Raw genomic sequence first — 16,836 nt, 5'->3', positions numbered from 1 at the left:
TTTCCTCTGAACTCTTGATATATACTCTCTCCAAATCTATTATTCATGTAAGACTTGCCCTGTTTTCTTCTCCTCTGTCACAAATTAAAGGTAAAATGGTCACTTCTTCCTAAGATTCCTATCATTTATGCATTAGCAAGCATCTCTTCCTTGTTGATAAGGATCAGATTTGGTTGAGAGAAGTTCTTATTGGTGTCTCTACACTTTGGGTTTATTACCAAGACAAATCAAGAAATTATTGGTTGTCCTGTTATGAGCAAAAAAAAAAAGTTTGTAACAGATAACTTGATAACTGAAATCTTTTTTCATTACTATGCTTTTTTACAATGCATATAATGATCAGTTTCCTAAACTCATCTATTTTTTCTTTCTGTCCAGGTAGTCTCAAACCAACATCAGTATTGTTTCTATTCTATCTGCATGGATTCTCCCGCCCTTCCCCAATGCTGGTTATTTCATTACACACACCCCCCACCACCCTCACCCCCCTGCATATGCATATGTTCTTAATGTTCTTAACATCCAATCCAGTATCATTAATGGATATTCTTCTTCCCTCCCCCACAATTCCATTACTTTTGAATATAGTATACCCTTCCAAGATATATATGATATATGACAAATTTTAGTGATACCACTTTGTATTACTCTTAATCTTTTTCCTTACTTCTCATCCTGTATTCCACTATTGCCGACTAGACATTTCCCACTGGGCAATCTATAATTGTCTTAAGTTCACCATGCTCAAAATAATCTACCATCTTTCCACCTCTTTGTTGTGAATGATAGTTGCTTGTTAAGGGGCAGCTAGGTGGCTCAATGGATAGAGTACTAGGCCTGGAGTTGAGAGGACTTGGATTCAAATTTGGTCTCACATTTTCTTAGCTGTGTGACCCTCAAGTCACTTAGTCCCTAGTCCTTCTTCCTCTTAGAAGTGATACTAAGGTAAGGATTAAAAAAAATGCTTGTTGAATGATTGTTAACCCAAATTGTATACTTTTCAGTATGGAGAGCGGATATTTTCCTTTCTTCAATTGTGTGTTGTGAATTTCTGGTTATTTCTATAGTTCTTTCCCTTACATAATTTCTATACTAACTAGTTGGATGATTTTATACATGAAATTTTCTCCTACCCTTTACTTTCTGAAATCCTTTTAATTAGATTTGTAAGAATTTCAGACCAGTGAGTTTTAAATCAAGACTTTTATTGTGCAATACTCCATCCCTGGCTAGGAGCTAATTATTTCAAAATTTTCTGCCATATTCTAGAAATCCTGAATACTATTCTCAGACTCCGTTTTCTCAACTGATTGTCCTCATATCTGCCCTTTTCCCAAGAATCTTTGCCTTTAATTAGAAAAATTAAATCACCATATATATCCTATTTAATGTCTTACACCCTATATAAATCATTAAAATCAGAAAATTTTTCTCTTTATGTAGTACTTTTTAGATTTCTGTGAGAGTATTATTTTTTGCCCACTAGAGTCACCAGAGGTGAGTAGTAGTAATTTCATCTACAAAATCTTTGGCATATTCTATCACATCTTGGAAAAGTAATCCACTAAGTTGACTAAACCCTATGACTTGATTATTTTGATAATGGCTATAATATTGAGGAAATAAGATGCTTGTGGGATTTTGGTTTCTGATGATCTGATTATACACACTTGTGTGTGTGTGCACACATACACACAATTTTCTTTTGCTGGTTGAATTTAGGAGTAATTCATCATTTGCTAAAGAGTTTTGGGAGTATAAGAGATGCCTAAACCTATTGACTCAAGGGAACCAAATCTCTTTCTTTTCTATTTGCCTGTTACTTGTCAGTGAAATGACCGCTTCTTCCTGCTATGCTCAGGCAATTTTAAGGAATTTTTTTTGTGCCTCAGTTACATTGCAAAGCTACTGGGATTTATTTAACCTGGGGTCATGTTCTAGCAGCTTTTATCTCATTCATCATTAGATATTGAAAATAGCTTGATTCTTAGATTATTTATTTGTCCATATTTTAAAGCAGTAAATTTTTCTTTTAAAATTTTTTGTATTTGTTATTTTGGTGACTGAGCATTCTCTTAGTTTGCTTACCTGTGGTTGAAGAGATAGACCTTGGGTGGTGGTGCTTACTTGCTTTCAAGGTCCTCTTGAAATCTGATTGGATTCTATACCACCTTAGTGAGTCTGATCTAGAAGTAGCTAAAGAGATTTTGGTGTATTTATGAATAATGTAGTAAAAGAATTTTAAAATTTTGGTCTTATAGTTGAGGTATACACAGGGAATAGATTAGTTTTTATCGCCTTTAAAGAATATTGAATGACTTTTGGCTCAAATCAGTATATTTTATTCATGCAAGGTGGATTTTTTGTTTGTTTTGCAGAGAAATTTTATCTGTATGTCAACTTTGGAATGAACTAAGTCTCTGTGTCTCAGTATATCCACCAGTACTGTGTGATTTTAAGTAAATTGAAAAGATAGCTTTGTAAATATATAATTGGAGTCTAGTATGGTATATAGATCCTACTGAATGAAAGCTTTCTCAGGTTAATTGGGGAATTTTGTGCTAGAACTACTGTATCTGTCATACTAATGTATCTTAACCATTTTCAAATGGTGTTTATGTCTTGTGACTAATTTTTTTTTAATGGGAAATGTACAGTAACATTAATCAACATATTACCTGAATTTGACTTTATATGGAGCTTCTACCACTCCCCAGTCTGCAATTTAAACTGCTGTCTTTGGGAGTTATTAGTGATAGACATATGGACAGAATAAAATGAAACTGATGGAATCAATTTTGAAATGTAGATTTTCCCTATGCATAAGTGAGTGGTTATGGGTATATTTGTTTATTTAAATTATATGTTGGAGTATTTCTGTGAGAGTTTCTTTATATGTATCCATATGTCTATATATCTTTGGATAGGTGGGGAAGGAAGAAGAGAAGGAAATAAACATTTATATAGCACTATGTGTCAGACACTGCTAAGGGTGTTTCACAAATAATCTCATTTGATCCTCACAACAATCCTGTGAGGTAGATACTGTTATTATCTCCACGTCAAAATTGAGAAAATAGAGGCAAAGAAATTAAGTGACTTGTGCTGGATCATACAGCTAGTAAATATACAAGGTAATATTTGAGTTCAGGAACTCTAGATCTGGCACTCTATAGATGCCATGGAGTAAGTAGATTTGTATATTTTCTTGCTGATTTTTATTTTCAGATTACTTGACCTCTTTTCTTTTGTTTTTCAGGATTATTCAAGATTTTCTAGCATAGTTTATGGTTTTCAATTTAAGGATAATTTAAGGGGTGTTTTTCTTTGGAAAAGGTAGCAGCATATAACAAAGACTGTGTGATCTTTAGCAAGTTGACTCACCTCTCAAATCTAAAAGCAACTCTTGGAAACTTAACAGAATTAATGGATGGGGAAATAAAATGGCCACAAAGGATGGAGAATTTCTCAAAAGTGTCTGAAATTCAAGTCATTGCTATTATTATTTCTTTGAAGTCTGAGGTGTTGGCACTAAGGTTTAGTTTTTGTTGATTAGTGAGAAAACATCATTTCCATGTACTTTTATGGACATAGTATGATTCCCTTCCTTTTTGAAGCCTTGAGGTCTTGAGGCTGTGAGCCAGTACTAAAGTTTCTGAAAGAGACAGGTAGCATCAAATGCACCATGGGCTTTGGCGGCATGTCTGTGTGGTGCCGCTCCCCCCAGCAAATCACAGACAGGTTAAGGTTGTGAGTGGGTCCTGATGTGTTGGATGTTGATTATTTGATATACAGTATTAACAAAATAAGCTTGTTAAAGAAATTGTTAAAGAAATGATCAGCTTACTATCAAGTTAAACTTTCAATAAAGTGTGATGGTGCAACTTCCATTAAGTTTCTAGGTGCATATTCTTTGATAGAGACCGCTAAATGACACAATTAAGAGTGTTCAATCTGGAGTCAGGAAGACCTTGGTTCAAATTTGCCCTCATACACTCACTAACACTGGCTGAATCACTTACTTTCTGACTCAGTTTAATAATAGCATACATCTTCAGGATTATGAGGATAAAATGAGCATATGTAAAAAAGTGCTTTATATTGGTAATCACAGAGATATCATAAATTTATTTTTTTGTGCAATAGGGTACTTGCTGATTGAATGGAAGGCCAAATGAACTAAAAAGTACTTTCACATAGATTTGCCATTTTACTCTCACTTCCCAAAGTTAGTAAGGAAGAAGTCACTTATCAAATGGAGAAATTGAGATACAGAGAGGCTAACCTAAGTCTCCTAACTCCTGGTTAATTTGTAGGTGAGGGAAAACTTTTGTATATTTATATCATTATAAAGTATTTACAAGGTTAGGTTCCACATGCCCCTCTCTTTATGCATCCTTAATTGGGAAAGGGACCTTGAAGTTAAGGGAAGAACTAACCTAACCAAAATATTTATTTTCCCAGGAATCTTGAGATAATTCAGAGAGAATTACATTATATTAAACACACTTTCATTTTAAGCAAATGTGAATTGGATTTTACAAAGGCATAGAAGAATTGTATTCTGCATTGATATAGGGAGTACTTAAACAATTGAAATCAGAGAAGATTGATAGAAATGACACGATCCTTAATTTCTTAAAAGGCAATTCTGGGAGTAGTGGTTTGAATGCTGGGCCTGGAGTCAGGAAGACTCTTCCTGAGTTCAAATCTGGCCTCTGATACATTAGGTGTATGACTGGACAAGTCACTACACCTGGTTTGCCTCAGTTTCCTCATTTGTAAGATGACCTGGAAAAGGAAGTGGCAAACAATTGCAGCATCTTTGCCCAGAAAATCCCAAATGGGGTCAGGAAGAGTTGGATATGACTGAAATGATTGAACAAACAAATGGCACAAATGCATATGTATACATTCATTCTGTTTTCAGTTTGAATAAGACCAAGTTTCACTGTAACTTGGATCCCAGAAAAAATATCACCTTTTCAGAACCCCAGACTGTTTTCTTCTAACATATTTCCTGAGGGAGACTAAGGATATTCTAGGGGTTTTCTTATTCTTTTTTTTTCCTTTTAAACATTATTTTATTAGGTCATTTTCAAACATTCATTGGGGAGAAAAAAGATCACTTTCTCCCCCCTCCCCTGCTGCCGCCGTGCCCCCCCCCCCCCCCCCATGCCATTCCATTGGGTGTCACAAGGGGTTTTCTTATTCTTGATTGGCCAGATTTAAGAGGGTTGGCACTTTGTTCAGAAGAAGGTAATTTCACATAATTAACACACAATTTAATTTCATTTGATGGTTGTGTTTTAGCACATGTACTTGACCCTCTTAGGTGAAGTTTAGCGATTCAAACCCATTTTGACCATTGCCAGGAGACCCAGAAAGTTGATTCTTTTGGAAGAGGTGGGTATAAGAGTAGTGAGAGAGTGAATTAATCTCTTTGCTAATGGCACGCTTCCTTCCTAGCCTTGTCCTTCTTCAGTCATGATGGTAGAATATATGCTGGGAGTGCATCTATGTGAACAGTGATTCGTTTCATAATACAATTTTTGTTAACATTTGTTAAAATAATGGGATGGGGTGAGAGGAGGAAAGTACAGAGGTTTAAATTACTCGACACTGTTTCCAATTTTGTTGGAGTTTTTAATGTCCATATCATCCATTGAGTCCATAGACCTGAGGCTTTTATTATGGGGTGGATTGCCCTTTAAGGAGTGATGAAGTCAAACCAAAATTATGGCAGTAGAAGTTATAAAAAGGGGGGAGTCATGTTGGTGACTAGAATAGCAATGGGTAGAAATAATAGATAGGACAGATTTAGTTTTGATATAAACAAAATTTTGTAACATTGTTCAAATGTAGAATTTGCTGCCTTTTGCCAGTGTAGAGAGTTCATTTCAGTATAGGTAAACAAAGATAGGCTTATCATTTGTTAGGATTGTTTTAGAAAGGATTCTTCATTGATGACTTGCTGTAAAGTCCCTTCCAACTGTCATTGAATTATTATTTCCAAACAGTAGTATTTAGAGACCATGGTTTTAGCTATTCACTTGTTCAAATGTACTCACTCAAGTGACCTATTTGTAGGTTGAAATATGTCAATTCCTTGGAAAGAATCTCGATTTTGTTGCCTGAGATGGTGGTTGGAGAGTAGAGGGTATCTTCAATTCTAATTGTTCTATTTTCGCGCGCGCGCGCGCGCGCGCGCGTGTGTGTGTGTGTGTGTGTGTGTGTGTGTGTGGTGTTGTGTTGTGTGAAATTAACCTTAAGGATTTTAAAATTGAAATTTTCAAATGAAAAGAGAACTACATCTTACTGAATAATTAGGTGGTATTGGAACTTGATTTATTCTATAATAGGATTTCAAAGTTTTTGTGTTGGACTAAATTTATACAGTCATGCTACTAGCTAAGGTATAATGTGAGGTTTCTAATTAGCAGGTAGAGTTATCTTTTCATTACCTACTTGTTGGCTATGAAAATTCTTTACTTCCTATCTCTCTCCCCAACTGTATATTATTTCATGTCTATTATCTCATTTGATGCAGCAGTTGTATTTGTTGAATGCTAATTCTGTACTACTTTGGGATATAGATGGTGGTCTACATTTTCCATTCCATTTGACCTAGGAGCATTAATTTTGTTCCTGAAATGTGAGTAAAAAGGAGTATTTCTCAATCTTTTCACCCTACTACATTTCTGTATTCATTTGAGGAGTTTATTCTATTGGGAGTTATACATTCAATACTATAAATTTTGACAAATTTAACTCATGAGGTGCTTGCAATCTACAGATATTATAAAATCTGTAATTGTACCCTATTAATTCCTTTAGGCAATTGTTCAATGGCCTTCCTTCATTCCTTAGCCAAACTGTCAGGAAATACTCTTTACATTTATTGCTTCCACTAGTTTTCTTCTCACTTGCTTCTCAACCTTTTGCAATCTGGCTTCCACTTTAACTGACACTAGTTTTTCAGAAATTACTGTTGATTTCTTATATTCCAAATCTAATGGCCTTTTATCAATCCTAATCTTTTTGAATCTCTCTACTTCATTTAACACAATTATCTGCCTTCCCTCTTCTGGCTGTACTCTAGTCTATGGATTTTTCCTAAATTTCCCCCTTCTACATGTTTTTATTGCTCCCTCTTAGGCTCCTTTGCTGAGTCATCAGCAGTTTCCTGTCCCCCAAATATGGATGATCTCAAGGCGTGATCTTGTGTTCTCTTTTCTCTTTATACTATCTCAGTGACCTTATAATCTTTTCTTGGGTTTAATTATAATTTATGCAGATGACTCGAATGAATATATATATATATATATATATATCCATTCTCTCCTATTCCAACTCAGTGGGTTGGAAGTTTTCAGTTCTATGTCATCATATCCATTATTCTCTTTTCATGTAAAAGTAGCATCTGAGTTAAAGCCCTTGCCACCTCTTTTCTAGACTGTGGCAATGACCTAATTGGTTTCCCTTCCTTCTCCAGTCTCTCCTCATAAAAGACTCATCTATCATGCAGCTTGACAAAGGAATTTTTCTTAAACAAAGCTTACCATTTAGTTAACTCTAGTTGCTCTCGTTTTATCCTAGGATAAATGTAAACTCCTCTCTTTGGCTTTTCAGATCCCTCAGAATTTTGCTCCAGCATTTAAAAATAACCAACATTCATTCTACAATTATCTCTCTTTCCATACTTTTAAGATTAAACTAACTTTCTTTTTGTTTTTCACACAGGGCATTCTATGTCCTATCTCCATGCTTTGTATTAGCTGTATGCACCTCATGTCTGATACTCTCCTCATTCTACCTTATAGACTTTCCCTCTTAAGGGAAGTAGCTCAAAGGCATAGCTCAAAAAGTACTACTTGATGCAGTTTTTCTGATCTTTCATTCCCTCCCAACTTCCTTATAATAATCGGGGGGGGGGGCACGGAAGTGTCTGTATATATGTGCAAATATATATATCTGTGTCGTATGTATGTTATGTATATCTATCCATCCAACCATCCTCCCTGGGGAATATTTAAGCTTCTTGATAACAGGGGTGATTTTTATGCTTTTTTTGGTATCTCTAGCACCGTAGTGTAATCTCTGTCACAAGATATATACTTTTTAATGAATGTTTGATAATTTATTAGCCTAAAGAAAGACCTAGGTCTAACTAATTGTATTTCACTCTCCCACACATCCTTTATGATCAACTTTGGCTCTTATTATCAAAAGCCAGCCTACTTTAGTCTCCATATACTCTTTAAGTTAAATTTATGGTCAACTATGTCATTATTTCCAACCCATTGAATTCTCAAACTGTGCCAATTTTACTTCTACCACATCTTTCATGTTTGTTATTATCTTTTTTCACACAACCAGTAGCTTAGTACAGAACCATATCATCTCTTTTTCTATATTTTCTTGGGCTATACATTCCCATGGGAACTCAGTGGGTTGGAAGTGATGACATAGTTTAACATGTATACTTTATATAGTTATCTAAAGACCAGTTAGACTGACTTCAAGACCCAAATTTCCTCACAGATGATTTGTGAGAGAGCGAAATACAGGAAGATCTTTGTCTTTAAAACATAATAAAACAAAACAAAATAAAAACAATGTTGAGGTTAAGTATGGCACTGTTGCAGCTTTTCAGAACTCACTGTTCAGTTTGACTGTTGTTTTATCAAATATGTACTGTGTTAGATTCTGGAAATAAGAATTAAAAATAAATTGCCCTTGTCACTCAAGGTGCTTGCATTCTTTTGGAATAGGATTTGTAACTTGAATCCTTTGAACTTTTAAAAACATATTTTGAAAACAATTTTAATATATTTCCTTGTATTTGTTTATTTCATTTAAAAATATTCTGAAGGAGGTCTATAGGCTTTACTAAAGGTAAACTTTACTAAAGTGCTCCTCACTAGAGCACTAGGGGTGGTGCTTGATTTAAGCTTTAAAGGAAGATAAGGAATTTGAAAAAGAAGAGGTAAAAAGGAGTGCCTTCTAAGCATGAGGGACAGACTTTCTTTTTTAAAAAAAAAGTTTGGATTCTCTGAACTTGAATGGAGATAGGAAAATATCCTTTAGATTATTTTTCAGACCCTTCAAGCTAGCTGTTATGAATTGATATTTAGCTGATAATGTCCTTTTGGATGTGACTTCTCAAGAGGTTCTATCTGATCATAGATCCACAATTCATAAAACTGGATAGAGCTAGAGGAAGAAAGAACCTTGAAAAGAGCATCAAGGCCTTCATTTTGCAGGGAAGAAACTGAAATCCAGGTTAAGCAACTTCCCAGCACTACATAGCTTGTAACTGTCTAAGGTGGGATGTTACTGTGAATCATCTTGACTTCCAAGTCCAAAGCCCTCTTCATTACTTTGTAGTAGCCTCTCAACAAGCGAGAACCTCAAAATAAGAACTCTGTTTCTATATTTCAGTTAATAATGTTGACATTTTCTAAGTGTTTACTATAGCCACAGCTGTATGCTAAACATATTAGGACTACCAAAAAAGGAATTTAAGAGTATATTTTTAGTGAGAGATTAGGATTTTCCCATCAGGGCTGCCATATTCCCTTTCCCCCAATAATCATAATAAAAATTAGAAAATGGATAAGGATGGATGTTGAACAGAGCACTATGTGAGATTCAAGAATGAAAAAAATGGTTATCTAGAAAGAGTAGTTGGAAATCTAGTTCTATATTCACCTGTTGATAAATGGTCTAAGGATATGAATTAGGCAGTTTTTTAACAATTCAAAGCTACTATTACAAGAAAAAAAAAGTTCTAATTCTTAATTGATGATAGTACCTCAGAGTTGTTTTATATTTCTGTCTCATACCTATCTGTTTGGATAACCTGATAGAAAAGGAAAATAACATGTTGAAGGGGATGTGTAAAAATAGGTGTACTGATACAGCCATTATGGAGAACAGTTTGGTTAAAAGGGCAATAAAACTGTGCGTATTCTTTGACCCAACAATACCACCACTAAGTTTGTATCTCAGAACAAAGAAAAAGGGGAAAAAAAGATCTACATGTATAAAGATAATGATGGCAGCTCTTTTTTGTGGTGGCAATGTGAGGATGCCTATCCACTGGGGAATAGATGAATAAATTGTGGTTAGGTTATGTAATTGTGATTAGAATGCTATTGTGCTATAAGAAATGACAAAGTGGATAGTTTTTCAGAGTTTCAGAAAAACCTGGGAAGACTTATGAATGGATGCAAAGTGAAATGAGCAGAACCTTATACACAATAATAGCAATATTACAATGAAAACCAACTGTGAAAGATTTAGCTTCTCAGAAAAGCATAATCCATGATAATTCTGAAGACATCATGATGAAAAATGCTATCCACCTTCATTTAGAGAACTAATATTCTCAGTGTGGATGAAGCATAATTTCCCCTCTTTCTTTTCCTTTCCTTTTTATTTTGTTTTGTTTGGTGGGGGGGGGGGGTGGCACAACATAGCCAATATGGACTCAGTGGGATAGGGCAGGTGCAGGAGAGGAAGAGAATTCAGAAATTAAGAAAAAATTTTTTTAGATGTTAAAAATTAAAAAAAAAAAAGAATGAACGGCTCAAGATGGAATGGGCAACTGACCTAGACACTGAAGGGAAAAGAAGGCTATCAGTTATTGGAGTTATTGGAGGGGGGCATAGTAAACTTCTAAAGGCATGGAGTCTGACTTGAGCAACAGAGATATTGGAAATGGCAGAATGATGTTGGGGAGCATTTAATAGTCTAATTGTAGTGTTGTGTGAATCAGAATAGAGATGGTAGGATTGAGCCAGAATATGAAGGGTTTTAAAGGTGTGAGGTGTTTGTACTTCGTTCAGTATGTGATAGGGGGAACCATTGTAGGTTTTAAAATAATGAAGTCGGACCTGTGTGGTAGGTTAGGGTTACTTCAGCAGCTATGTGAAGATATATGGTTAAGGAAGGTAATTGGAAACAAAGAGACCAAGTTGAAGGTATTGTGGTAGGTAAGAAAAGTGGTTGCATTGGAAGTAAAATGGAAATAGCTTTCAGGTGTTGGAATTTGCTTTCTGATGGGATTTGGAGACTGAAGGAGAGAGGAAGACCAGGAAGGATGATTCTGAGATTTTTGAGTCTTGGCCACTGGGAATATGATTCTGTCAACCATAATGAGAACATTTGCAGAAGAGACAGATTTTGGAAGAATAATTGAGTTTATTTTGGGTTATGGTAAGTTTGAGGTAATTGTGGAACACCCAATATTTACTTGGAGATGACAGACTTAAGCTCAGAGGGAGAAGGTAGAGTATTTGGAAGTCAATTGTACAGAGCAGATTTAACATAATTTGAATCTTTTCCATATTTTATCAAATGTTAAATACTAAATAAATTAACTTGAAATTTTTTCCCTCTTAAGATAACATTCAGTATACAGTAAATAATATGGTTTTAGTGGAGATGAAAGACTATTCTTTTTCTATTCTTAAAATATAGCACGAGGTACATTGCTGGCTGAATTTAAAAAGGTGTTTTTGTTTTTTGTTTTGGTTATTTGGAATTTAAAATTAGTTTATCATTCCAATGCCAAAATTGAACTTTTTTTGTTAGGTAGTTTCATGACTATTCTGTCATACCTCTTTTAATTAGCAGTGAGTTTTTAGGCTTTCAAATATTTTGGGGTAAGGGATGATGATGATGCTGTGTGTGTGTGTGTGTGTGTGTGTGTGTGTGTGTGTGTGTGTGTGTGTGTGTGTGTGTGTGTTCGTTCGTGTTCGTGTGTTCTCTCCTAACTCATAAAGCCTCGTTTTCTATGACTTGAACATTATAGAATTTGTTACTGTCTTAGTTGTGATGATATACTTAACATTATAATAATATTATTAAATAAATAGTGATACGTATGCACTTTCCCCCCTTCCTCCACAGATTGATTCTATATCTCACCCACTGGAAAATCTTGGTACTTCTGCCACCAATGCTTCAGAGGTTCTTTCCACTAAACCATGTGGAATAGTGAGACCAATCAATGGAGTTATTAATCCGTAAGTTTAAATATCTTTACACACCAAGAAGGAAGTTGTCAAACTACCTTATCAGTAAATGTATTCACTTAATAATATTGGATCATATCTTCTTAAAATAACCCTATGTGGGTTAGCTGAAGATAGAGGTTATGTTGTGTGAATTTTGCATGTTACCTACCTTCAGACATAGTTTTTCATTACTCTTCTCTTTTTACTCTGTAATTCTCTCAACTGGAATATGGGGAGAGGAGTGGAAGGAATCAAAGCTAATTAATTTAATCGTCTAGCTTAATAAGGCTTCATTCTGATTATGGCCATAGTAACTAAATAATGGTGTTCTGTATTGAAGACTGTTGTTTTGAGGGACAGTATAAAATGAATAGACTATTCTTCTGTTGATTTGAATGTATATCGAGATAGATAGGTGTTTTAACATATCTCCTCTTGTGTAGACTCCAGTCAGGTTTGGCAGACCATGTTCCAGGAGATGGTTCTGATGCTGAGGAACTACTACATAAAAAGCAACGGTTGAATCTTGTTTCCACTTCCTCTGATGGTCCATGTGGAGCAGCCCGGACTCGTCCTGTACTGAGCTGTAAGAAACGGAGACTTGTTCGGCCCAACAGCATCGTACCCCTGTCCAAAAAGGTCAGTACTTGTAGGTCGTGATCTGCCCTGGATGAAAAATGTGCTCAAATCAGAAGTATCTGAAACTTTTTAGTAACAATTAGAAGGTATAGATACGTACCCTGACATAATGAAGAGAATGAATGTACCTACTGAAGGTATTCTTTTTATCATTTTTAGATGACTTTTTCCCCTCTTGGATTAGGAGTGTGGTTTGAGATCCTATTATAAGAAAGAGGCAGAGATTTTTTAAATACTAACAAAAATGGTGAAATTCTGAACTATAAGAACTTGTAGATTTGAAAGGTTATTAAATCATTTTTATAGTAGAGCTTGTAAAAATGAAGAAGGAAGTTTAAACAGTGATGTTGATTAAACTTACATTTCAAATAATATAATTAATGTTTGATTACTTCAGTGGCTTTGTTTTGTTATTGGGACAATATAATTTTTTTCCCCCCATGATTTTAATGAAATTTTTTCATAATCTCTTAAAAGAGAAATAATTCCAGAAGAGTTCAGATACTGTCATCAGGAATAAAAGAAACTTAAGAAAATTCAGTTTTCCTCCCCATGTTGCTTAAGTCTCCAATTTTCGGGAGAAAACCCCTCTAAACTCCAAGCTATTTTCTAAGAGACTGAGAAGCAAGTTAATAAATAGTACATTAAATGAATTAATGCCAAACATGGGGAAATTAGTCATAATCATACTTGTGTTTTCTAAAGTTGTATACTTGACCATAAACAGACCGTGGAAGATCTTAAATTTTTGGACAGTTTTATATTGAAGTTTCATGTGATACAGAATTGTTCTTGAACTATTATCTTGATTTATAAATTTCTGGGTTTCCTTGGTGTGAAGTCCATTAAGATTAACATGGAGAGCCTCCCTACTCTCAAAACAAAAGCACTTCACTTTTCAATTTGAATTTCTAAAATTTAATAACATTTTCAACCATAGGAAATTAGAACTTTAGGAAACTTTAAAAACTACTTTGTTGGGGACAGCTGGTCTTAGGTTCAAATCTGGCCTCCGACACTTCTAGCTGTGTGACCCTGGGCAAGTCACTTAGCCCCCATTGCCTAGCCCTTATCTCTCTTCAGCCTTGGGACCACTACATAGTATTGATTCTAAGATGGAAGGTAAGGGTTTTAAAATAAAATAAAATAAAAATAAAAAAACCCTACCACTTTGTTATTTGTAACAAAATTGGTGATATTATGTAGACATTGAATTTAGGTTATTATAATCCAATTAAGGAGAAAAAATAGAAAATACACTGAACATTAAATAACTAATATGTTGTTACTGAATAATTAAATACTTTTGAAAATATACAAACAGGTAAATTGGCATCCAGGAAAAATGTATAGTAGAGGTTGTTTTTTAACTAGGTTTTGAGTGACAGGCTTTAAGCAGAGAGGAAGAAGTGAGGAGGGAGAGGCACCATTGCAGGCAAATCTACATGAAGCAAAAGTACAGCAGCCAGAAAAGGCCAAGTATTGTTCTAAGACAGTGAAGAAGCTGGTTTAATTAGAGATGACTCAGGGTATGTGCTTATAAGTTACTTTAAAAATTGCCCCAAGTGATTTAATGTAGAACTTACTATATATAAGTAACACTTCTAGGTACTTAAAGTGATTCAAAGATGAATAAAGCATTGTCTAACGGGTTTGGACTGCCCCATGGGCTTTGCTGAGCCTTTCAATGTTTCTAAACAGGAGAAATAACTACAATATAGATTAGAACAGGGAGAGTTGAGCATCAGGTGCCAGAAGTAGCAAATAATAAAGGAAGGCAATTGTAGATATGCAAAGCAAGAAATATAGCGGTATTTGTGATTTATTGTATGGAATAAATCTAAGGTAACATTAAGGTTTTGAGCCTAAAAGATTTAAAAAATGGTACCATTCATAAGAATTTGGAAATTAGTGGAGGTTTTGGTTTTTTTTGTTTTGAAGGGGAAAAGATGTGTTTTCATTGAATATTAGTTATGAAGAGATTTTTGTCCTGTATTAGTGTTCAGATTTCATGTGATTAAACAGTTGTTGGTTTGTTTAAAAAATATCAATGATGGATCTTGTTGCTTTTTAGACCTCTTTTTATTTCAGGTAAATCTTAGGCTGGCCAATATTTCTGTTTCAAATTGGATTTGTTTAGCTTAAGTTGTATGGTAGTTGCTTTGAAGGATGATCACCTGCTATAAGATGGATGGGTATTTTTGACCCTTTCTAAGAAGATAATTTTCTTTGTCCCATTAGTACAAAGCTGAAGGTTATTAGGAAACCTGATGTTTAGTATTTATGGCTTGGAATTTAGTGGGATGATTGGCTTTGGTATTTTTTGTTAAACAGTTGGGTGAATTTCTGAAGTGATTTTTAGTTTTGAATCTTAGGGAGATATTTTTATTTTGTGAAATGTGGTAGGACAATTTAGTTGGATACTGTCCACACTTGAAATTAGTATTGATGGGTAATTAAATTTAATTAGTTGAAGTCCTGGGAAAGACATGCTTTGATATTATCATAGAATCCATATTTTGCACAAGAAACTAGTTTCTGCCCTTTAGGATAAGGGAAGTGACCCTGGAAAACCAGCTACCACATGGATTTGCTGTTATTTATATGCATATTCATATTTCTAAAATGTCAGTAAGTTCACTGCTCCAATTTTGTTTGACAGGTGCTAACTTTCTCTTAAACCTAACCATAGAAAGGAGACTGTGTTATCTCATATATAGAGGAGACCTGTTTTTCCTACCCAAAACCAGTATTAGTATGATACTTTATATTCCTTCACTCAGCTTATTTCTTTCAACTGTAGCTCCCATTTGGAACTCTATAGTGTACCTCCCCCAGTTGTCTTAATAATATTCTTTTCCTTACCTTCCTGGAATGTGAATCTTGATGCCAAACCTTATTCTCTTCTATCATGGATCTTTGATTCTACCCTTGTTTCCCTACCCAGTCCACTTTTTTGCCACTGATCCCCAGCCTCAGACTTAAGGTTATATGAAGCATGTTATAACATCAAGAATTTAAAGATGGTAATGAATTAGAAATCTGCTTTCAGAAAAAATTTTAAATCCCTGGTAGAAATCTCATAGGGCTCTTCCCAGAGACATACCTGGTCTTTTGAGTGTTTATGTTATAGTGTTTTCCCCCAAAAATGGAGTCTCTAATGTTCCTGTGTAAATGAAACTATTCAGCAGTGTAGAGACAAGGTATAAAGATTTTGCTTAGTTAAACCAATTTGAACATATGGCAAAGTGCCAGGTATGACTTTAAGGATTATTATCATAGCCATTCTCAAAAGTAGGAAACTCTTCAGCTATTGATTAAACAGTGGAGATGGAATTTTAAATGTATATTGCCAGGAATAGCACTAAAAGTCCAGTTTTTAAAAAATCTATATAAATGACATGATTCTTTCTTTTTTGGACTAGCAATTTCCCGTTTTACAAACAAGAATGCAATGTCTTTTAAGACCAGAACTCCTACTTCAGACCAACATTGGTGTCCTTTTCATTATGCTTTTTAAGAATTTGACAATGGAGGCATGTATAGAGAGTGATACACCATTGTAGGTTGCAATCAGGTGCTTTTAAACTTGCCATTTTACTATTTAAACCCTGTATTACCATCACCATTTCCCCCCAAATGCATTCTTATTTCCTCACAACATCTTCTTTCTTATCTTTTAGGCTTTAAATCTTACTGTGATCCCTTCTAACTCTAAATGATCTTATTTCTATTCTATGTTGCTCTCAATTCAAGTTAGTAAAAATGTTCTTTGCCGTCTATTACTTACCCATTCAGTGTTAAGAAAAATCAAATGAGCTGAAATGTTTGAAGTATCAGTTGTTAATTCTCAGTGTTGCCACACACTAGACTTTTGTTTCTCCTCAGAGCCTTTAAGGTAGTTTTTCTTTCTCTATTATCTTTACCCTCTCAAATTCATCTACATAAAGCCTAAGTAGTGATTATATGATCATTGCACTTAGCTTTGGAAGCAATAGTGTGCCCTCTAGTACAACTTCATTTTTAACCTGGGAAAATGAGGCTTTAGAAGCGGTCCGTGTTGCTTCTGATAGGTTGTGGCAAAGGCAAAACTTGAAACCTAGGTCTTCTGATTTAACAATAACAATAGTTTCTATGCTGTCAGTTACTGTTAAGTCAGAAGCATACACAA

At 34.7% G+C, this 16,836-nt stretch overlaps 1 protein-coding gene across 4 annotated transcripts in view; it reads left to right on the top strand.

The window, feature by feature from the left end:
- Window positions 1–16,836, top strand: part of KANSL1 (KAT8 regulatory NSL complex subunit 1) — a 210,101-nt gene that overhangs the window by 171,467 nt on the left and 21,798 nt on the right. For all 4 annotated transcript variants that reach the window (XM_007482517.3, XM_003340299.4, XM_001368421.4 and 1 more), the window contains 2 exons: window positions 11,920–12,035; window positions 12,470–12,665. In XM_007482517.3, the coding sequence (XP_007482579.1) occupies window positions 11,920–12,035; window positions 12,470–12,665 (312 nt within the window). The remainder of the gene's footprint in view (window positions 1–11,919; window positions 12,036–12,469; window positions 12,666–16,836) is intronic.

The sequence above is a fragment of the Monodelphis domestica genome, chromosome 2, assembly GCF_027887165.1.
Source record: "Monodelphis domestica isolate mMonDom1 chromosome 2, mMonDom1.pri, whole genome shotgun sequence".
NCBI lineage: Eukaryota > Metazoa > Chordata > Mammalia > Didelphimorphia > Didelphidae > Monodelphis > Monodelphis domestica.
This window is presented reverse-complemented; position numbering and strand designations above follow the sequence as displayed.